Source organism: Chlorocebus sabaeus, chromosome X (assembly GCF_047675955.1).
Source record: "Chlorocebus sabaeus isolate Y175 chromosome X, mChlSab1.0.hap1, whole genome shotgun sequence".
NCBI lineage: Eukaryota > Metazoa > Chordata > Mammalia > Primates > Cercopithecidae > Chlorocebus > Chlorocebus sabaeus.
This window is the reverse complement of record NC_132933.1, coordinates 30,159,738-30,184,198: the sequence shown is the minus strand read 5'-3', so window position 1 is coordinate 30,184,198 and position 24,461 is coordinate 30,159,738. Positions and strand designations below refer to the sequence as shown.

At 39.3% G+C, this 24,461-nt stretch overlaps 1 protein-coding gene across 4 annotated transcripts in view; it reads left to right on the top strand.

Annotated features, from left to right (window-relative positions):
• GRIA3 (glutamate ionotropic receptor AMPA type subunit 3) overlaps positions 1-22,281 on the top strand; it is a 315,236-nt gene extending 292,955 nt beyond the window's left edge. For 2 of the 4 annotated variants that reach the window (XM_008019472.3, XM_008019471.3), the window contains exons 15-17: positions 12,050-12,164; positions 14,795-15,042; positions 20,684-22,281. In XM_008019472.3, the coding sequence (XP_008017663.3) occupies positions 12,050-12,164; positions 14,795-15,040 (361 nt within the window). In that variant the 3' untranslated portion in view covers positions 15,041-15,042; positions 20,684-22,281. Of the gene's footprint in view, positions 1-12,049; positions 12,165-14,794; positions 15,043-20,683 lie in introns of those variants that run through there. The other 2 variants (XR_005237492.2, XM_008019473.3) reach the window with 2 other exon arrangements.
• The last annotated feature ends 2,180 nt before the right edge of the window (positions 22,282-24,461 follow it).

Genomic DNA, 24,461 nt, shown 5'->3' with positions numbered 1-24,461 from the left:
GCTTATTCCATTTCTGGATTACCAAGAAGCTTGCCTTTATCTTCTTCCTTCTTGCTACCTGCTGTTTTCTGAGAGTGAGCAAGAGAAGGGGCAAGAGATGAACGTGAATCTGGTTACCACTACGTATTAGTGATGCAAAAAAAAAAAAAAAATCAATGGAGAAGGAGGTAGAAATAGCAGTAAAACCTCATTAATTTGGAGCCCTCTGATTAATAATTTGTGATAAACTAGACAGGGACCAGTCTACAAGTTAACTTTATATTATCAGGCATGAGGACAAGAAAGGTTTGTTAAGCAAATGAAGAGTTTAGACTGGAATGTCAGTTGAATTTTTTCTTAAGAGAACAAACCCTTTTCAAATATTGGAAGCACTTATTGGATATAATCATATTCATTACATATCTATCTGCTAAAGTAGTTCTCACGAGGATCTCCACTAAGGCAATGTTTTATAGTCAGTTTGAATTACAAAATAGACGTAAAGAAATAAAATTTTCATTCTTCAAACCTATTTTGTAATACAGGACTTGCTTTACTCATTCAGACAATCCTTTCCCTCTGTTCCTCAAAATCAGTGAGGTTTTACTGTATTAGCAAAATGGCTTGAGATTTACATCTCTTCATTGTGTCCCATCTCGTTAACATGACAACTGACTGTTAAATATACCATCATTTCACAGAGAAAGTGAGATCCAGAGATGATGATGACTTTGAGAAGGTCACACAGCTAATGCTGTCATAAATCTCTGCTGACTTTCAGAATCACCTCTTGTGATAATATTGCAGATGGCAATTTAGCACTACCACCTGTCCAATGAGCAATGTGAATCTGATTGCATGTGATACATTTCCATAAGAATCAGGTTCATTCACAACTACCTTGGTTACTAGGCAAATGGCATATTTAAGCTGTTCCAGCCCTCAGTACTGATTACTAAAAATGACCATAATCACAACGCCTGACATTTATAAGTGCTTTTACTTTTTCAAAAACACTTTCAGACCTATTATCTCTGAAACCAGGAGAGGGAGAAATACCTGTATCACTTTTCTTTCTGTCTCTCTCTCTCTCTCTCACAACCTTTAAATAATGATAAATGGGCAATTATGTTAAGTCATTGACTTTTTCTTCTCTGGCATGAGACATTACACATTCTGAGATTAGTCTAGAAAAGTTACCATACTATGGAAAGAAACAGCAAATTTTCAGGCTGTTGTAAACGTGCATGAGCTTAAACTAATAAAACTAATGTTTTTTATTATTTTATTTTATTTTTATGGATACAAGGAATTAAGAACAAAGTCAGTCTCTGAGGCAGCCCCTGAACCAGACCTACAAGCTGGAACCAGAATACTCCTTGGCTTTCCCAGTTTCCCAAACCTGAGCTAATAGGACCTAAACAAAACAGACTTGATCATTCCTTGATGAACTGTAAATGCACATGCAAGGATCATGTAAATTAGAGCTGTGGTTTGGGAATTTTTAACCTGCAAATCACCCTTTTGTGTTCATGCTTTATGACAATGTGTGTGCAGATGCAGTAATTAAGAGCCAGTAGGTTGTTTCAGTGATAAACCCAGATCACCAGGGGTTTGTGACATAGCCAGTGAAAGTCTATCACTGTAAATCACAACAGAATGGAGGATTTATGTGCAGAACTACCACATAGGCACATCAGCCTCCTTCTGCAGCTGCCTGTCCCCTCAAACGTTTATGTTCTCATTCACCCTACTTCATTCCCTTAATCTTGGGTAAAGGGCACCAGCTTTGCTTTCCCGTCTAGCCTTACCTTACTAGACAGGATAGGGTCAGTGAAACAAGCTATTTGTGACTGAGGTAGAAAGTTATTAACAAACCCTACCCAACCTCACCATAGAATTATACCAGACTTTAGTCCTCTCCAGGGATTAAAATAGACTCCCAGTGTCCCTATATTCCAAGATGAAAATCAGCACATGTGTACTCTTGGGAACATTGTAACAGAATATTTAAAGGGACCATTCTGAGCCCCTTGACTGCAATGAGAATTGTAGGATAGGTGGGTGCCTTAACTTGAAAGGCATATAAGGACATGAGGGAGGAGGATGGGATGTGCAATTGAACCTCCATTATTTAAATAAATGGTAAGATGCTCGTTGTGACTTACAGAATATTGATAGAGAAATGCAGTTTTACTATATCTTCAAAAATATATAGGAACTAGAATAAACTGACCAATGTGATGCTAGGAAAAAACATAGGGAATTTGTTTAAATCGTTTCAAAAAATGCCTGCAATTAAAATCAGTGGTGTTTATTTTCACATGGGTGCTCCTAAGGTACCTAAAAAGAGTTTGTTCTCTGAAGAAATTAAAACATGTTCTCCCTATCACTAGCTATCTTTGTTTTTTTAAATCCCATGCATTTGCTTAGCAAGTCTTCTATTCAAAGATAGTAAAAAGTTACAGTCTCAGACAGCCCATTTCCAAAATCCCTCAGCTCCATATTTGGCGGTACATAGATGAATGAGGTCATACTGTATTTCCCATTGGTATACATGAGATCTTCAGTTTTGTGTGTATTTCTTCTTCTTCCATGTATGTCTACAATTCTCCTCTCCTATGCCACCGTCTCTTAACCACTTCTCTTCCACACCCAGAATTCTTTGACTTTCTTGGGCCATGGGTAATGGATATGAATCTGCATCTGCCTTTGCCTGCAACAAAATGGACCTTTTATTGGCAGGAGCCATCCCTAAAGGTTGACATTTCGGATACTCAGGGTTAAGATGGATCCCAATGACTCTTTATTGACACTGTTATGTGTGTAGGCAAGAATCATTACAGATCGATGGCACTTCCTGGGTCTTAGCAGAAGTTCCTGTGAATCCCCAAGACTCTGGTTTGGGATCGAGGAGTAGGGTGAGTATATTGTGCTCTTCGTTGGTTTGCATGATTCTATGCTGGTACTGCCTCCTGGAAGTATGAAGAACCTGACAGTTTTCTTTCCTGGTAGTCACTAAATTTGCTCCTTGAACTTATTCAGGTCTTCCTCCCAAGAGCAAATCCTCACTTTCTCTCAAGTGGCTGCTTCAAGCAAGGGACCTGTTGCCTTAAGAACTGAACCAGTCCAATGACTGCCAAAACCATTGATTTTGCCAAATGATATTAAAGAATAAATTTTACCACCGGAAAAAAATGTAATCCAGAAAGAAAACATTTTTAAAAAGTAATTCCATTCTAATGATTTTTTTAAAAATTAACTGTGGCCTTAACATGGTTTCTATGATTACGACATTATTATTTGCCTTTGGTGTTATCCTGATAACATGAATGTGTTTCTTATTGACAAATAATGACCAAATATCCAACACCTGAGCTACAGAAAGAGCACAAGAATGAAAAGCCTGAAGGTAAGAATGATGTTATACAATTGCCAAGAGGAAAGACGCCATTGCAGTGGCAGACAGTGAAATGATGTATGTTTATTCCCTTTCTGCCCTTTGAAGACCAAATCATTTGGTTTCCTTTCATTTGAAGAGAAGGTTATACGCAATCTCTGAAAGGTAGGACAGCCATGGAAAATAAACATGAAAAATTGGATGCAATTGAAATATATTTCGTGAGGGTGGGAGTTGGGGTTGGTGGAGCAGGGTGGGGGCAAATTTCTTTTGCGAACAATTGAAATCCATTCTCTTTTGACTTTCTAGAGAGCGGTATAGCATTTGGCCCTTGGCACGTGAGGCTGATCCCCATTGATCAGAAGTGGCAAAAGTGTTGTCCAAGTGCTGGATTCACCTTTTTGCTTAATTTCATCTGGCATTGAAGCAAATATTTCTCAAAATATAGATCTAAGGCAATGGCATTCATATATATATATATGCGCATATATATATATGTACACACACACATATATGACTATTTGTATGTCCTGTCTAACATCACTGCTGGAAGGGCAGATGTGATGTGTAAATGCTAGAATGTATGCTAAAAGAGGGTGGTATATGCCCTGGCATGGCAACTAGATCTGATTTCAGATCTGATATATAGACTTCGTTTGTTGCAATCTAGCTAAAACTGATTATTTTTCTATGAGTCATGGTCAAGGGATGGCTATTGGAGAATAAAAAGGATGCTGGCACACATCAGATTGAACTCTTAATGCATATTTTGTCTAGGATCAGGGGAATGAGTTAAATATCTTCAGAAACATACATCATATGAGTTTCTGGTACAGATCTGTTTCTCTCTTCTCATTCTATTCTTCTCTAGGTGCCACTGGAATGAACTAAAGAAAACACACTTATACATAATAAAACCCAACCAATTTGATAGTTTGATTTTTCAAAGGCTCTTAAACCAGAATTTTCAAGTGAATCATACCAATTATGTATTTGAGAAAGTTTCTATGGCCACATTTTGCTCAAAACTTAGCATTTTCCCTGAGCCTCTTCTCTCTGTCAGGGACAAATTGAGTAAGAGGTCTTCCCAGACTATTGGGTTCAACTTCTAGATGGAGAAGTTGAACAGAGGTCCAGTTTGGCAGTTTAGTAGAAATCTATCAGTGAAATACACAGCCTATGGAATCAAGGGGTTTACTTCTCTGTATTTGAGAGGTTGTAATTTAGAAATGTCACTGGCTTTATCCATATGTGTAAGAGTTGCTTCTGGGGCTGCTGCTGCAGCATAGATGCTCATCAATAGATTTCAATCACTAGCATTGTTAGGCCCTTAGTGAAATGACTCACAGCTTTCAACTCTTAATGTTATATGCATGCATTATTGAATTTGCTCTTTGCACTTATGTTAAATTATTATCCCAATAGCAAGGAATTAAATAGGTTTGAGCTACATTTGTGAACTACATGGATATAAACACTCTCTCGGAGATGGTTTCTAGCAGCTAAGCACTCTGCAAATCATTGTAGCTGCCCTTGTTAAATGAGGATTATTTGGGTTGCCAGAGTTCAGAAATGCCAGCAGTCATGTATGCACATGTTCCCAGGTTGTACAGAAAGCCCAGGCTGATCCAAGGTTAGAAGGATTGAAATAAAATCCTCATTTTCCTGGAAGCCTACATTCAGGAACCCCTATGAAAACAAAGGGATAGAGATTTGTTTTAAAGGACTTCCGACACTAGTGTACTCAAGGGCATATTTTGAACTGCCATGGCCTCAAACAGCTGCTATACGGAGAGAGAAATCCCTTCATTATACATATTCCAGGTTAATCTACAGAAAGGAATGTAAAGTACCACATAGTAAATTCTTTAATCCAGCAAATATTCTTCTTTTGCTTGATCATCGATTGGCTTCAACTTAATAAAGCAAGACCAACCTGGGCAGAGATGTCTGTGACTGCCTGCCTGTACATGCCTGTTATGTCCTGGGTGATGCTGGGGCTTTTCCAGAGAATGCTAGAGAGGCAAGTGAGTGATTTGGAAAGATGCCTTGTCATCATGAAAACCTGAAACATCTTCAGTAAAAGAGTTAGCAAAAGAGAGGATGGCTGTTCTCCCTCCATTGGGCCAAAGATATTTCTAAAAAGTTGTTCCCAAAAGATCTAGATGCCAAGAAGCAAGTGTTAGTAACTTAGAGCAAGGGTTTGGTTAAGGGATAGGGTGAGGCAGGGGCTTCCAGCTTAGGCCGTGATAAGTTTCCATTCTCATCATCCAGATAATGTGTTATCAGAGCAGATTTCTAATTGACTGTGCAAATGTACCACCCTTGCTCATATATTTCTTTTACTTCTCTGTGATCTCCTTGTCTTTGTCCATAACCTACATATTTACACATATATCTATCTCTCCTAAGGGCACCGTTGAGGATCTTCTGGAATCATTAAACAGACATTTGCTCTTTAGGTGTCCCTGTTCTGAAAGGAGAAATGAAGCCATTTAGAGTAGCATATATCCTATAGTATTTCAGGGGACTAAATCATACTGCACCCTGGGTTCTGATATTTTTCAGGCCCAGAGCCATATTGACGGTATAGATTCCTCTCTTTACCCTTCCAGGATCACCAGATTATTTCCCAGAATCAACTTGGTAATTAATTCACAAGACCCAATTTTCCTTCTTTTCCCCTAAGCTCAGCACCTTCACATCATTCTCTTCACCATTTCCTTGTTCATAATAAGGAATCCAACCTGGTTCTAAGCTACTATTTACTATTTACTATTTTAGGTATTTCCTGAAATTAAAACTTTAAAATAAATTAAGCAGTTCTTTTGAAATATATCAAAAGTTTTATTTATTTTGTTTCTTTAAAAAAATTAAGTTTCAGCCAGGCGCGGTGGCTCACGCCTGTAATCCCAGCACTCTGGGAGGCTGAGGTGGGCGAATCACTAGGTCAAGAGATCGAGACCATCCTGGCCAACATGGTGAAACCGCATCTCTACTAAAAATACAAAAAATTAGCTGGACATGGTGGCGTGTGCCTGTAGTCTCAGCTACTTGGAAGGCTGAGGCAGAAGGATCGCTTGAACCCTGGAGGCGGAGGTTGCAGTGAGCCGAGATCGCGCCACTGCACTCCAGCCTGGCAACAGAGCAAGACTCTGTCTCAAAAAAAATAAAAAAATAAAAATTTAAAAATTAAGTTTCTACTTTCACAGAAAAAAAAAAAATCAATGGCATTCTTATCCTAAAGCTGTCTCCATATGTAAGGTTGGCCATCACTAAGATAACACTGATTCTTTAAAATGGCTGGTTGGTACAACCCAGGAACTGAGCCTGGAATCCAGGCAACCACCAGCTGGCAGGTGGAGGCCTTGGATTGTGAGCAGTCTTAGTAGCTGAGTTAGTGGCAGGTGTGGATTGTAGAGATAAGCAGAAATTTTTATAATCCAATAATGTTTTCTTCAAAAACTGAACTCATTATCAAAGTATTATGAATTATATTACTATCCCCTATATAAAAAACAGACAGATGTAATTCCATGACTGTTCCCCACACTCAGGAATCATCACTGAGACACAATTCAGCATTAACTTCACATACTTTTAAATGACTATCTAATTCCCATTTCTCTCTCTCCATCTGATCAAAAATCCACATGCATTTTTGTGACTTACATGCCACAAAATGTTTTCTTAGGGGAACCTTACACTCTTCCACCCCACCTCAAACATTTTTTTAGACAAAATAGAACAAAGAGTGGTAGTTTATAAATATTTACTCTTTGTTTCATTTCCCATTTCTCAGAAAGATTTGTATTTTAACAAAGCATGTCACTTAAAGATGTGAAATTCTCACAGTGGAATTTCAGCTGCCAGTGAGATAAATATTTTTGGACAGAGGGATGTTCCCAGTCCTCCTGAAATTATGTCACAAAGCACTCCTGTTTTCTCCCTAAGCCTGCTGACCCATGTCTTTGTCTTAGGAGGGCTCTACTCAGCAAAAAGTTCATAGCAAGCCCTTCAGAGGGGAGAATGCCTGACTAATTTCCACGATAGGAATCTGACCTACTTTGTTTAATTCTTTCTGTTCTCTATTGAGGTGAGTACAATAAATATTTCTGACTTATAATTCTCTTAGGTACCAGTTAAGGGCCTGCAGTAATTGCTGTGAAACATTACACTGGAGACATATTGCTGCACCACAGTAAAAGGCCCCAGCTGCAAAATATGCCCTTGTTAGATTGATAGTTATTTGGAGTATGGGGGTCCCTAAAGAAAAATAAAATCATCACAAATATCTAAGCTTGAAGAGCAAAAATAAAGAGGGTTGCTACCCTTTTGTGTATTCCATTGGAGAATGTACAGAACACAGCTCAATGTATATTAATCAGCCTTTTGACCTGCCCCATAAGTTGCTGCAGAGGCTTGTGCAAATTGCTTAACCTATGTGTGCCTCAATTTCTTTATGTATTAAATAGACACCATAAATCTACCTTCTTAGGGTGATCATGAAACCTGACCAATAATTATAATCATAATAATAAGTATGTAAATATACTAGGTTGAAAAACAAAATGCTAAAAGAGTTATTGATTTGACAAGTATTTATTAAGAAAGATATCCTAAATGGAGATACAAATACACAAGCCATGTTCCCTGCCCTTGAGAAGCACACAGTGTAGTGGGAGACATAAGACATAGGCATAAATAATAAGGCAAGGTAGAAGTGATGGAGGAGACAGAAAACATTGAAGAGCAAAAATGGCTTCATGGAGAAAATGACATTCAAAATGATCAAATGCCCACCTATTTCCACTTCCTTCAAAATACTAATGTGTAAGAGTGTGTGTGTGTGTGTGAGTGTGTGTGTGTGTGTGTTGGGGAGAGGGTATCAGTACCTTCAGTTGGTTAGGATTGGGCTAGATAACACATCTAATAAGGTACAGTAAGAAATAAAACTATGTGAACAAAACCAGTTTTCCTCTGCCATCTCAGAAATTTAGTCTACCCCACAGCAACATAGAGTTCTAGGAGATTTGGATTTTAAAGTACTTTCTTTTCTTGGCATCTATTGTAACCTTGTTAAGTGGTGTTATCTGTGATTTCTGATTACAGCTTTTATGCTTGTTGGCTGTGCTGCTGCTTGAAATGTTTGTTTTTCTCCCTCATTTTTATTTAGAAGTTCCCAAAAGCACATTGGTTCCCTGCCAGGTTTCATAAACCCTGTGATTATTTTTCTGATCCAAGGCTAAACTTCTAACAGTAGGTCATTTGTCAAAATTCTCTAAAGTCCTATGGTATCTCACAGGAGGTCTGGATACTCAAAGGCAGGATTTCTCAACTTTGGCACCACTGACATTTGGTGCCAAATAAGTCTTTGTTGTGGGGGTTGTCCTGTACATTGTAGGATATTTAGCAGCATCCCTGGCCTCTCCCAACTGGATGCCTGTAGCATCCCCCAGCCCCCACCTAGGTGTGACAACAAAAAATGACTCCAGACATTGCCAAATGTCCCCCGGAGGACAAAATGGCATCTGGTTGAAAACTATTGCTCTAAAGTAACCTACACTGTAATGGTGTAGGCCATGGGAGTGAAGAGCAGTTACCAGAGCCAGTTCGTGGAAGCCACTAGATGGCCTAAGGCAGTGATAAGCCATTGTTCAGAAGTAGGATGCTAAGTCACTGATGTACTGAGCCTGGGTTTTGGCAAGAGTGGACAGTGGCAGTCCAGCATGGACCCCTAGCACAGGAATAGCCTTCCCTCCTCCGAAACCTGTGTTTCTGAAATGCTTTGTTCCAGGACCTCTCTACACTCTTAAAAATGATTAAGAACCCCAAATAGATTTTCTTTATGTGTGTTACATCTGTTCACTTTTACCACATCAGAAATTAAAACTGAAAAAATTTTCATGAATTCACTGATTCATTTTAAAAAATAATAAACCCAATATATGCTAACATAAATCATATACTTTTATGAAAAATAACTATTTTTCTAAAACAAAAGAATAGTGAGAAGAATGGCACTGTCTATATTTCTGTAAATCTCTTTAATATCCAGCATAATATAGAGAATGGGATCCTCATTTCTACTTCTTCAATCAATCTATTATAATTTCACCCATCATATGGCCTCCAGGAAACTCCACTGTATATCAAGAAGGAATAATAGTGAGAAGGCACTTAGTATTATTATAAAAATAGTTTTGACCTCACAGATCTTTTGATGAAGGGGGTTCAGGGATCCTCCGGGGGTTCCTGGACCACACTTTGAGAACAACTGCTCTAAACTGACATGCCACACTTTTATGAATGCAATTCACTTAAGGGTTGATAAATTTCTTTTGAAACTAGGATCTCTAGGGGCAGTGAAATCTCCCTATTAGACCTTAGTGTGAGTACCTAAGGAACAGAGACTGCTCTGTTCCTAAGATCTGGTGAGCAGCAGTACTGAAGAAAATGAATGACGTAATTTGAAGAACATATTACCTGGAGGGAGGGCAGGACCGGGTAAGGGCTTAGTCAGGTAGCAGTATGAGGACACTGGGCCCTTTGCAATAAGAAAAGAGGAAGCACAGAAAGGAGAAAGAATTTGTTTTGTAGTTTCTCCTATGGTCCTGATGAGCCCAGTCACTCATATGCCATTGGAAAGCATCTTCCCCTGTATCCTGAGCTAATTGCCACATTGCTGAGCCTGGTGCCAGTGCCTGGCTTAAGGCATAGCATTGCAGGAGAAGTGGTAGTGATAAGACAACAACAGGGGAGAGGAAGAGCGAGAAGAGCATCAGATGGTGGAGAATAGGGGAGAAGGTAGCGCCAACACTAAACTCAGGGCCATCGATGGCCTGTCTGTCATTTGAAAGCCTGGCTTAACTTTCACTGCCAATAATATCTTAAAGAGGCTCAAAATTTAATCTGAGTATATTTTTGTTGTTTTGCATTCCACGCAATTGGTTAGCATTTGAGAAACCTGGGGTTCCGAGCATTGGATGAAGGAACTTGTTTAGAGTATAAAAGGATCTGAATTTCTTGGCGAGATACAAAATCCAAATATTCTGGCTGCCAGGCCCTACGCTAACCAAGAAAGTTAACTCCCTGACACTAAAGATTTATACTTATTCAAACCGCAAGTACTCTGAAATTGCATTATTTTTAAATGACTATATCTTTCTCAGAATATCTGAAGATAAGGTGGCCCCTCTGTTTTAAACAGCAAATGGGGGAAGAAAGGAAATAAGTTTGGGGACTTTGTATGATAGAGACCAGATCTCTGTGACTATAGCAAGTCTTATTAGTGACTGGATATGTTAGTGGGTTCAACTTATCCAAAATAGGCTAAGAAATTTTTACGGCATGTTCACAGTTCCATAAATTTTTCTGCTTCCCTCTTTTTAAGTTAGTGACATTCAGACCAACATGCACTAATATTTGGCAATATTGCTCCCATGAATGTGAACACACAGTTTATTGCCTCAGAATTATGCCACCCTCTCTACATGGTGCATTTTTTATCCAAAGTCATTAAAGTTTCTTCATTTAAAATCTAATAGCTCTAGAAAGAAGTCAGGATAAAGGTCATTATTCCCATTTTATAGCTGAAGACATTTATAAGGGAGAAAATTTTTATCCTAGAGCCAGTAGGGTTTCAGGCACTTGCCCAGTGGCTCTGAATGCAGTCCTTATATTTTTAAGCAGTAAAGGACTAAGGAGCAGTGGCCTGGCCTCCTGGGGATATGTACTAGCCTCTTAGTTGAGGAAGTCTTATCTTACTAGAACAATTAAACTATTTCTCTACAGCATTACCCAATAGTGGCAGAGTCATTTTGCTGGTTTAGGTCCTGCCATATTAATAATCTATTTTGAAACAATCTGGTTTGCCCTCTGGTAATGTAAGTTGACCACAGACATATGGCCATATCAGAGGAACAGCCAATCAGTAACTCAAAAACAATTTGTAGACCAGTTTTTACATTGTTGAAAATACTCCCCTTATCCAAAACGGAGGTCCACAATATACCTTTAATACTAAGACCAGTATGTCCAAAAGAATTTAGACTACGTGTTTGTGGAGTAAGGACACATATGTAGTACAGTTCTTTCTGAGATCATTTTCAGCTGGGCAACAGACTTGTGTGATAAAGGACAATTAATTAGAAGGCATGTTATTTATGTAGAATCTATTTTCAATTCTGTTCGGATTTATCCATTTGTCTCGGTCCACAATATGGAAACACTTCCCCTTCTGGGTCTGTCCTTTTCCCGACTCCTCCATAAAATTTGCTTTCTGTCTGGAAGTACAACAAGACACCCAGTTAGATCAAACTTAACACACCTCCTTCACAAAGCTACTGCAAGCTGCCGCCGACGATTGTCACCTGAGGGGAGACCCTCCTCACCACACACAGCCTATCTGAGGAGTGCCTTTTTTTCTATCCTCATTATTTAACAGTGTGTGCCGATTACTCAAAGCGATATGGGCAGGCCCTGGTAAATATAGCGTTGCTGTAGTGTTAACTTTTTATAAGGTAATGCTCAGGTTGCCTGCAGTGTCTAAAATTACTCTGTGGCCAGGGCCCCCTGCTTTATCGCTTTCTATAGTTTTAAAGTAGTTTGAAGCTTGAATAACATAAAATAACATAATATAATGTTATTTATGTTATTTCCCACGTGAAGAACGCCTGTAAACCTTGCAGTATTGAAACTCAGTGAACAAGGCATCTTAGACAAGCTGAAAAACAAATGGTGGTACGATAAGGGGGAATGTGGAGCCAAGGACTCCGGGAGTAAGGTCAGTCGCTGAAGGTCTTTTTGTACTGATTAGCAATCACATTTTGACCCACTGTTTATTTTCTATCCTAAAACGGCTTTCCTTCCCAACACACACTCCCTGACACAGTGGGACCCCTTTATAACAACAGCGCTAAAGGGATAAGACAAATGCCAGCCTCAGAGGCCTGCCATGTGACATCAATTGTTGACTCTATAGAACTGTTATTATGATTAGGAAACTCAGTCTGGTCTATTGCATTTCCAAAGTTATAAAATAATAAGCTGTGTTATAAGGGGGTTTTACTGTATTTCACATTTCAAAAGTTCAAAGAGAAAATATAACAACAATAACAACAACAACCAAAAAAAAAAAAAGATTTATTTGTGACAGTACTTTTTCTTAACCTCTTACAGTGTCAGAGACTTTGTAGTTATAAATGCATTTGGTTATTAATATATTATGTCGATCCCATCTGAAAACAGTCAAACGAATAAATAACAAAGACTGGTCTCTGTAAGCAGAATGATTAACCTCCTGCCAGCTGCTGTTGTATTGAGTTCAGCATTAATTTGGATCTCAAATCTCATTAAGTCTGTCACACTTCTCTCTTCCAAAGGTGTCATTTGAATCTCTGTACGTAATACTTTTAAAATTTAGTCGCATGCTCCTTAAGGGTTTACATTGTCAGGATAACATCACATTGATAAGCATGAAACACTCTTCCCCGCCTCCTTCCTGCCCCCCTTCGCTCCCCTAAGAAAGTTCTTTTTAGTTTCAATTTTTGCCTTTCCTTTTTTTGGACTAATATCGTGGTATCAGTTAATTCATTTCATGAAATGCCACTCATTTTCCCCGTGCAATGAACCATTTTGCTACTGGTTTTCTACATCCCACATCAGGGAATTCTATAACTCTTGTGAAACTTAAATAATACATGAAACATGAAACTATTCTTCTTGTCACAGCTGACATGGGCTATGTCAAAGGACCTCCCCCCCACCCCACCGTTAAATATCACATACATATAAAAATCTAATGGCAGAGGAAGGGTTACCAGAAATTGATCTATTTCCCAGTGGACTGTGGAACATCCTTGCAGATAGCCTCACCAGCCTCCTTAAAGAGATAATCCAATATTCCATATGTGACAGAAATTATTACTCCTTGTCTAGCTGTCATTCATCCTAAAAGAGTGACTATTTGCAAGGTTGTTGTGAATATGAAGCATTCCCACACCCTGTTTCTGAATGCAATTCAATTTCAATTGGACCTTTTATTAAGGTAAACAAGTACAGGACTGGCTTCTACGAAAATAGGATCAGAAGGACATGGTCATATTGTCTTTACTTTTAATTATTTAAATGATACCAAGACCAGCTGAACCAGAGTGTTGAGTGTCAGCAATGGCCATCATCTGTTCACTGTGTTGTCACTTAAATAAGATGCTCAAAATTCACTGGCTTAACAATTTGGGTATTCCATTCAATTACATTCAGCAGCAAAATGGTTACATTCCCTCTAAAAAGACTACAAAATGCTATTTTATTTTATTTCTTTTTCAAAGAAAGACTCCTGGCCCTTGGTGTGTCCTACCTCAAGGTAGGGCTCAAGACACCAACTTTTTTTCTTTCCATTTTTCAGCAGTTCAGTTTTTGCTTTTTCATACAGGCAGATAGCTTAGTCAGATTTGCACAGTTTGACCTGAAAGTCACTGACCGGCTTCCTCAACTTTTCTCCCTTGTTACAAAGAAAGCAAATAAGTGTCATTTTTAAAAATTATTCTCTACATTCCCTGGAGTAAAAGTTAAAAATGAGCTGGATTTTTTAAAAAAAAATCATCAGCCTCCTGGAAAAGCTTTCTGATTTGTATGGAGCCAATCTAGGACCCAGTGGATCCTCCTGACACTTTTCTTAAACTCTCAGGAAAATGGAACGGAGCCAATTCTTTGTGCTGTGCCCTTGTTCCAGCAACACAAAGACTTGCTGCCCTGATTTTAACTAGGATGAGGATTTAGCAGCCAATCTCCAAAGGGAGCATTTTCTCAGTCACTGGGGGAAAGAGGAGAATTAACCCTTTTTAAGCAAACCCTTGCAAAATAACTCCTCAGATAAGAATAGCAGGAACCTCTAATATTATCATGTTGTATCTTAAAGACTAGTTGTTCACAAAGTTTGTCACAGGGAGAGCAAGGGAGAAAGGGGTGTTGCGGGGCAGAGAGGGGAAAGAGTGCTTCAAGTTCCCAAATGAAAAGACTATTACATTTATAGAGATTATGTCACAGCTCAACTCTGGCAAATGGTGTTTATCCAGGCTGGCAGAGGAATAAATTATGCTTGTGTTTACTCTTTTGTTCCCATGGCCAGTGCTGTTTTATTAATTGTTGAACATCATTTTGAGGCACTAAGGGATGTAAGGAGTCAAGGTGAAAGGAAATTTAGGTGAGGATCAAGACTGTCAACAGAGGCACAATCTACCATCTTGCTGGTCATTGCAAAACATTAGCCAGTTGCCAGAATTGAGTCATAACACTTACATCAATGTTTAGTTATTTTACAATTTAGAACTACCCTATACTGTTGTAATATATTATAATGTTCCATTGCCTTTGTTTTCTCCAAGATCTAATCACGTTGTTCATTTCTCTTAGGACAAGACCAGCGCTCTGAGCCTGAGCAATGTGGCAGGCGTTTTCTATATACTTGTCGGAGGTCTGGGGCTGGCCATGATGGTGGCTTTGATAGAATTCTGTTACAAATCACGGGCAGAGTCCAAACGCATGAAACTCACAAAGAATACCCAAAACTTTAAGCCTGCTCCTGCCACCAACACTCAGAATTATGCTACATACAGAGAAGGCTACAACGTGTATGGAACAGAGAGTGTTAAGATCTAGGGGTACGGTTAAGGTCTAGTAAACTAATCAGCTTTACATTACTGTATGTCAATCTCTTTTTTCTTTGTTTTTTTTCTCTTTTTTTTAGTTTGGTTTATTGTTTAAACCATTGTCTCTTTGCAACCATTTGATTCTTTGAAAACAATGGTTGTGCTTTCTTGTCAGGCAGTGGTGCTTTTCTAATAGAATGGTTGTAATTAAATTGTGGTCTGTGACCCAAAAGGAAAAACAATTCTCCAGAGCATCATTGTTCAATAGAAAACATATGCAAGCCACATATATGAGCCACGTGTGCAATTTTAAATGTTCTAGTAGTCACATGTTAAAAAGTAAAACAAGTGAAATTAATTTTAATGATATATTTTATTTAACCCAATATATCCAAAATATGATCATTTCAACATGTTATCAATATAAAAAAAATGAGAAATTTTACATTCTTCATGCTAATCTTGGAAATCTGGGGTATATTTTATACTTATGGTACATCTCGACTTATACTAGTTACATATCAAATGTGCAGTAGTCACACATGGCCAGTGGTTATTGTATTGGACAGTGCATCTGTAGAGAAAGCAGCTGCTCTGGAACAGATATTAAAATTAGGGGCAGGGCACAGTGGCTCACGCCTGTAATCCCAGCACTTTGGGAGGCCGAGGCGGGCAGATCACGCGGTCAGGAGATCAAGACCATCCTGGCTAACACGGTGAAACCCCGTCTCTACTAAAAATACAAAAACTTAGCCGGGCGTAGTGGCGGGCGCCTGTAGTCCCAGCTTCTCGAGGGTGGCTGAGGCAGGAGAATGGCGTGAACTCGGGAGGCGGAGCTTGCAGTGAGCAGAGATCGTGCCACTGCACTCCAGCCTGGGCGACAGTGAGAGACTCCGTCTCAAAAAAAAAAAAAAAAGTTTAGGTACACAGGTGAGACACTGCCACCTCAAGTAATACAGCGCTTCCATTGGGAGAGGTGGTTCTTTTAAGTAAACAGTGTATAAGTCTGAGAAAATTTTCTTAAGCTTTGAGTTCTTTTGTTGTCCCTTCCTTGGAACTGGTGCACAGGTAAGTGTCTATCAAAGGACAGTCTAGGCTCCCTGCTGCTAGCCAAGCCCTAATTCATACTTCAATGAAGCTGAGTGTTGCCACCTTGACTCTGGCAACTACAAACACCACCAATAATTCAGACATGTTCAAATGCAAGCTTGAATTTGAATAATGTGTCTATTCTGGACGTGTTTAAAAGAATATAGTCTTGTACTTTAAAGTGCATCTGTCATCACTAAAATGCCTATCTGAAGTGGAACAGAACAATAAGCAACTTCATACCCCTTATTTTAGGCAATTTTGACCTCATGAGTAAATGTCAATATGCTGGGATTTCAACAAGTGCATTTTTGTTTTTTTGTTGTTGTTGTTTTGTTTTGGGGGATTTTGGGGGTGTTTTGTTTTGTTTTTGAGGCAGAATTTTGCTCTATCGCCCAGGCTGGAGTGCAGTGGTGTGATTTCAGCTCATTGCAACCTCCGCATCCCGGGTTCAAGCAATTCTCCCGCCTCAGCCTCCCAAATAGCTGGGATTACAGGCATGCGCCACTATGCCCAGCTAATTTTTTTGTATTTTTAGTAGAGACAGAGTTTCACCATGTTGGCCAGGCTGGTCTCCAACTCTTGACTTCAAGTGATCTGCCCACATCAGCCTCTCAAAGTGCTGGGATTACAGGCGTGAGCCACCATGCCCGGCTGCATTTGTGTTTTGGCCTTCTTATAGTTCACATTGCGGATTTACATTTAGCCAATTTTAAAATAATATTTCATGCAAATAAATCATTTGTCTTGGTCATGGAAAACATCATTTTGTCCAATGAAGTTGCTGGTTGTTCTTTCTTCCTGCCTTTTGCCACAACATATTCAGCACACTGCACCAATCTGCTGACAGTGTTCCCATTGCATTGGTGGATGTACAATACATGGATTCATCTGTAATTGCATTGTTTGCATGCAAGCATTTAATGTTTCAATGTGCTTAAAATGTTTCACTCTTGAGTAGGTGCTATAGGCCCATTACAATTTGGGGCATACATTTTTATAGGATAATATCAATACATTATTCATAATCCATTTTCAAAGTGATCCACTTTCTTTCTGTAGCCAACACATAGACATGCTTGCTAGACATGAGCAATTTCAATCTAACTTAATTATCCCAAATTTTGAGGTGGTAGCATCCAAATAAATAATACACCTTAAATTTGTGTAGCAGTCATCAAAGTGCTCTCATATCTATTGGCTCATTTGAGATAAGATGGATCAGACAGTTATCAGTAAGACCCAGCCCATGAAGTGTATTACTCAAGGCAACACAGTTAGGTAGTGGCAGTTCTGGGACTAGAACCCAGCCCTTCTTCTGCCTATAGCCATATCTTTGCTAAACCATGCTACTTCTAACCACCCATGGCCTGATGTCCTCCAGGAAACTTGAAATCCTAATGGGATCCTGTCAAATGGAGAGCAGATCTTGAGTTTCTGTTCCACTTGTCCACAAAAAACGTCTTGAGGAACTTCACCAAGCCTCCATATGCCCCATTCCTTATGCACTCCACACAAGATTGAATATTCAATCACTCCTACTTTCCCCAGAAAGAATCTTTCTGAGGATTATATCAAGGCTCAGGGTGACATGACCTCCAGACTTTTTTTATCAACTATTCCATCTGAGAATTTATGTCCCTACTACCCAATTACTACAGCCTCAGACTCCTGTTAAAGCCCCAGAGCAGTATTCATGAAACATTAGTGTGCATGTGACTTATGTGGGAACCTTATAAAAATATAGATCCTGATCCAGCAGGTCTGGGATGGAGCCTAAGGGTCTACATTTCTCACAAACTCCCAGGTCATGCAGATGCTGCTGGTCCCAGGAGTAGAAAGATTCTAGAGGAAATAATATCAAAGAATGTAACTTAATAAAAGAAAGGAAGGAAGAAAAGAGGGAAGAAGAGAAAGAGTGATAGAGATACAGGAAGAAAGAAGAAGAAAGGAAGGTGGGAAGGAAGGAAGGGTGGAGGGAGGGGAAAAAAGAAAGGGAAAGAAGGAAGGAGGGAGGGAGGGAAGGGAGGGAGGGAGGAAATCAAAGGAAATGAAAGGAAAGAAACTGTGTCAGCAAACCTTTGTTAGGACATAATGTTGCCATCCAAAAGTAGAGGCCTGGAACATCAAACCTGAGGGGAAAATCTCAGAAACTAATATGCCACAACTTCTGGCTTTCCTTTACTCATCTGAGTTGATTCACTTTTGTGAAGCAAAATTCAGGCTAATTGAGGCAACAGTCACATTTTAATAGACTCCAATGCCAATGTGGTTACAACCCAATTACCTAGCACCTTAGCAACCATCTCCAGGGTGAAAGAAGGCTTAGGAAGAGCATCTGCAAACAAATCTGTCCTCCAAGCCTGTACAGTCTCCAGACAAGAAGCAAAAGCCTCATACAATGCCAGGAAAACCTCACTTGTGTTAGTCAAGAGGCATAAAGCAAGCTGCTTTGAAACTTCTCTGTTGTCCTCAGCCAATTTGGTGATGTGACATTAGGGGAATGTTGGTTTAGTGAAGAGTGAGATCTTCACCCATTCATCTTTCATTTCTCAAGAAGATCTGGAATATCTCCTGGTGACTTCTAATTTGTTACCTAGTTATTAGGCTTCCAGTTATCTGAGTTGGCCTAAATCTGTCAGGGTCTATCCAGGGGCACCGACATCAAGAGGTACCCTGAGATTTTGCTTCTATTACTAATTATCAGAGCCCACCTTGGGGGTTTATAGTACCAGTAATTGTTCAGGAAAAATGACTCAGGGCAAATCACCTGCAAAAATATGATCTAGTGAAATCTGGTTAATAAAAGGGCATCCTTGAAAGATGAGGGAGTTGTTTCTCATTTTCTATGGGTGAGAGTCACATCAGGATTACTGGACTTATTGTGGGAACATGTGCCTCGGTCTCAGACCATGTTTAGCTCCCACTAGGGAGAAGAAAGCCTCTTGACTACCTGGTGCCTCTCTGGGTTACTGACCAGCCACTGGAAGTGTATCCTCCCAAGCATGCCTTGGCAGGTAACTGCCCATCAAGTGCTCCAGATTCATTGCACCCTAGGGTTGACTGTGCTAATTGTTTTAGGAAATTATTTCTAATTTCCTAATTGCAGTTCAGAACTACTTCTGGCTTCTTTGGTTTCTTCAAAAATATTTTTGAAATCTCTATCCTTTACAAGACCTCAAGATGCCTGAAGTTAGGGGAAAAGATTTTCATTTTTCCTGCAGGAGTTTTCTGTTTAGTCATCCTAAAAATATTAGCTTTGTTGATGCAGCCCATTTTCAAAGTGATCCACTTTCCTTCGGAAGCCTATGCATAGGCTTGCTTACTGGAGATATTTTTCTGCTTAAAAGAATTCACTTTATGTTAAATAGAAAGAAAAAGCATTCTGGATAACCAAGGTGATGATGTTCTTTCCCCCAAGGGACTTTTACCTCAGTGATAATAGTTCATTTGACCCCATTTGAAAGCAGGAAACAGAGGCACTGAGAGGTTGGGATCCTTTCCCAAAGTCATGCCGCTAGTTAGTGATGTCCCATGCCCACTGGGGAGACAGGAGGAGACTTTGATCTTTCTGCCAGATATGAAACTTCTCCAAGCTTCTGCGATAGATATGACTTAGGACTTAGGGGTGACAAGGAAGAGGTTTGTCTACTTTCATGTTAGTCTTATTCTACCCTCCTTGGATGCTTTTGGCCTTCAAGTACATATTGGGAATTCTTCTTACAGATACTTTTACTCCAGGGCCAGTGGCAGATCATAATTATGTCATTCTTTTGGGATAAAATTCAGTGTTAGATTAGAAGAAAAAGAAGTGTTTGATTAGTGTAGAATGAAAGGATAAAGAGAGGGATGTAAACTTGAAGAGGAGGTAAGAAAGTGTCCTACAGTATTCAGAGTCAGGGGCAAATGAATCCCCTGTACTAGTTAGTGCCTCCAAAAAGAAGACACGATCAGCATTTCAATCAGGCCTATATGTCAGGGCAAAGACCTCACTGATGCCAAGTCCCCTTCATAGGTATCACTGCTCTGGCCTCTTCCTGGAATCTGCTGTCTCTTTAAAGTCCCAGTGCTATTTTCAGACTTTAATAACTAAGGTTGTAGGTATTAAGAGAAACAATTGCTCACCTTTCTAGCAATAAGCAAAATATTTTCTTCTCACAGTTAAAATGGATTTCAATTCAGTAAGCCATAGAACACTGTTTACCCTCTGTCCTGGGTGAACAATTCTTTGTCACAGGTTCTGCAATCAGAATACACTCTTTTAGTTCTCGTGAATATCTGTATTAAAATACCATGGAAACTTTCTGGTATACCTACATCATAAATGATTAAAACCTTGAATTAAACTGCATGCAACACCTGCATATTCCTTAGTACAATACATATAGTAGAGAATGTAACCAGACCTGTCACCTAAAGCCAGTCAAATAAATGAGGTGCAACCCCAGAAATGCCAATTTCAGAAAACAGCTATAGTTTTGTCGAAGATAGACTGAGCCATTATAAACTTCTCAATTCCTAATAGGAGGCCCCTTCAATTTTAAATATCCCCTTGCCTTTGCAGATCCCTTCCCACTGGAGGCATGTGATGAGAGGAAATCACCGAAAACGTGGCTGCTTCAAGGATCCTGAGCCAGATTTCACTCTCCTTGGTGTCGGGCATGACACGAATATTGCTGATGGTGCAATGACCTTTCAATAGGAAAAACTGATTTTTTTTTCCTTCAGTGCCTTATGGAACACTCTGAGACTCGCGACAATGCAAACCATCATTGAAATCTTTTTTGCTTTGCTTGAAAAAAATAATTAAAATAAAAACCAACAAAAAATGGACATGCAAGATTCCAGTATGCGAAAAAAAAATCTTATTAAGTCAATCCAACAAAAGCCATTCTTTGATACCACTGCAGAGTATACAAACACCATGTTCTTTAATACACACACACACACATACACACACACACACAAATTTAAATTCCAATTCAGCAAAGAGGCCCATCTAAGCTAAAAGAATTAATTTTTCCTGATTAAAAAGAAAAAATCTGTCTCCCAGTGTTTGGGAAGACGGACTGGCATTTCTTCTAGGATCTGCTGACCAGATGTTTTTGGTATTTCCTGTTGGTGGTGATGTTCTGTGCACCCTATTTCCTTTCAATGTTGCTGAAATGTGTATATCTTTAGAATGTAAATGCAACACTTAAGAAAATTCAAACACTTTGGAAAAGGGACTAAACAGTGACTTCTCTGTGTTCTCGAAATGGTTTTGTGAAAACACTTTGATAACTTCCCACTCAATGAAGAGATTTACAGAGCTTTCGAAATTGACTTTGTGTGTAGCAAGGGACGGGGCACTATCAGGATACCTCTTGGTGCTTTCCTAAAGTGGATCCCGGGGTTTTCCAAGGAGCCTGGAATTTCAGCTCACAGATCTGTTTTTCTTGCTTCAGTGTGCATTTTAAGTCAATAGAGCTCAGTATCTAGCATTGAGGTGAGGGAAATGCTGCCTATACTCCCAGATGTGTTTAGAGTATCTCAGAAACAACACTGTGTTTAGCTCGGCTTTCTCTGCTAAGTATGCCTTTCAAGTGTACACCACGGAGACAGGACTGCGTTGCAAGGCGGGATAGCAGGTTCAGACCACAGTTCTCAGTCTGACTTTACTCTTGCTAGGTCTGTCCTACTAGCTGTTGCCTGCTACCGCCCATGGCTCTCCATCGGACTGCATGTGTCCTTTTCTAGTTTGCAAAGACTAAAATGCATTCCCAAACCTACTGCTAAACTGAGGGCCTCAGCATCATTTCCAGATCTTTGCTTGGAGCAGTCTCTCTATTGACTCTCTCAGATCACTCCACTGCTCCATGGGCTATCAAGTAACTAACTGCCTACCTGCCGTTGGCATCATCAGAACAGTCCGAAGAAATAGTCTCCACTCACTAATTACCTCCTATATAACGACGTATGCTTCCTGTAGTTCAGTAGTTTGCTCTCATCAGTAACGTGCATTGGGAAGTTTCCAGACTGCAAAAACTAGGAGCTCGCATTCATTTCCCAAGTGTGACCCTTAGATGCTTAGTTGACTCGCTGCATATTTGCTCTTGTCTTCAGAAAAGAAAGGAAGAAGTATCGTTCCAACGAAATGTTTCCAGAAAAGTGTAATATAAACTTTCATTCCAAAAATGGTGTCATAAGCAAACAACTCACTTATCAAATTTCAAATGGTATTGAACAAAAAAAGAAAGCTGTTGTGTTTTTGTTTTGTTTTGTTTTCATGAAACTGTGATTTTCAACTTATGAATGCTATAATGTCCCAGCGCGGGAAGCTCACGCTGTGTGAACACGAAGTTGTATAAAACAAACCAACCAACCTACACACAAACGTTTTCATAGGCACTGTATAAAGAAAAATGTATGTTTATTAACTCAAATCAGTTTTTCAGAGAGGAAACTTCACTGAGATGAAGAGGCGGGTAAATTGGTTTGTTATTTTTTAAAAAACTTGCATGTTTAAAAAAAACTGTTGATTGCTTCAAATTTCTGCTACTAACTTCAAGCTATGGGAGTTTGGCAGTAGTCACTTGAGGATTTTTTTTCCAATTCTTTTATTTTTGTTGTTAAAGCTGTACTTCAGTGAACAGAAAAATTGCCAAGCAAACTAATGGCTATAAAAGGGTAAATTGCATGTGTGGGCATAAATTACAGAGCCTCATTGCCATGAGGTATTGTACAAAGTTTTAATACATTTTGTAAATAAAATTGTAAAGAAAGAATTCTGTTTCTGTGCTATGGCTAGATGTTTAAAATTTACTTGGATGCAGATGCCAAGAAGTTACTCACTAACTGATTTCTGCTAGAAGCTTTGCCAATGATGTAACAGTCACCTTACTCATGATTTTCACAAAAGATTACTCCTCTCCCCACCCTAACTGCAATTGTAGTCAGGTGCAGACCCCTAGCTTAAGCAAAACTATACATCCAAGACCTTAGATTAGTTTAACTTTAGGATCTTCCATTCCCATTCTGTCTCCTCCACCCTTTGGGACTCCTTTCCAGAGGCCTGTCTTGGCTCTAAACTTGGTCTTCAATTCTCCCATCTCCACAACTGACGTCCCACAGAACTGCCTAAATTCAGGAGTATTGACCTTCAAAAACACTTCCAATTACTTTCCTATGCCATCATAACATATATGTCCTAGTACTCTTAATTGTTTAGCTAAGTTTTGTGCTGTTGCTTCAATGACCAATAATAATTCCTAACTGGAAATCGTTTCTTCCACCAAGGATCACTAATCTAGAGTGGGAGAAGAAATAATGAATTTAGGACTACACTGATTTTAGAATAGTTCTGACAGAGAAATGAAAAGCTAATCATCTAGTCTGATTTGTAGATTCTGAACATGGAATACAACTTCATCCAATAAATAAAGCAAGTGTTTAAATGTACACCAGTTTATATCATAACCACCTCAGAGAACAGGGGATAATGATAGGAGGAAAGGAGAGGGGATAATTTGCAACGGAACCAAAAAAGAAGGAAAGTGCAGCTGAGATGCTAGAGAGATAAAGGAAAAAAAGATATCTGGGGTTAGGGAGTTAGGAAGCAAGGAACGCAAGAGCTTAAAGAAGAAGAAAGACGGGAGTGGGAAAGGAAGACAGAAAATTCTGAAGTGAAGGCTGATAAAATCACACTGTGGACAGCTTGGCTTACTGTAGGCATCATCATAATTACTACCATTTTCACTGTGCTCTGAAATGCTAAATAGCTGTTAAACCACTCACACTTCATAACTCTTCAACGGCTTTTTAAAATTAAGACACCTGTCGCAGTCCTAACAGAAGACTACTGATTCTCCGGAGCAAGTTCAGGGACTGGATTAGAGTGATGAAATCAGTTCAAGTACCAAACAATGTCCCTGGATCTTCCAAAATAATAGATTTATGTTTTAACAGCCACTTCAATTCCTTATCCCCAAAGAAGAAGCTAATCTCAGTTGCTGTCGCAGACGATAATGGAGCACTATTTTGGTTTAGGTGGGATTTGGGGGGTTTTTTCTCCTTGAAGGAAGGAGGAAACAAAAGGGGCTGCTTTTAGTATTTCTCAAATTGGACTATAGGTAGTTAGATATTTTGCTTATACATAGAGTCAGCCTTTACAATCAGGTCTTCAAAAAGGCCTTGCATTTCAAATGCCACACTCTCCCTGTGCACAAAAGAAGAACGCCTCTTGGTCTCCACATCAGTATTCTTGCCCTGTTAAGACTTATGTCTGATCACACTCAGTCAACAGAACAATCTTCAAACAGGAAGGAAAAATGTATTTAAGGAAACCTTAGTAAGATCATGGC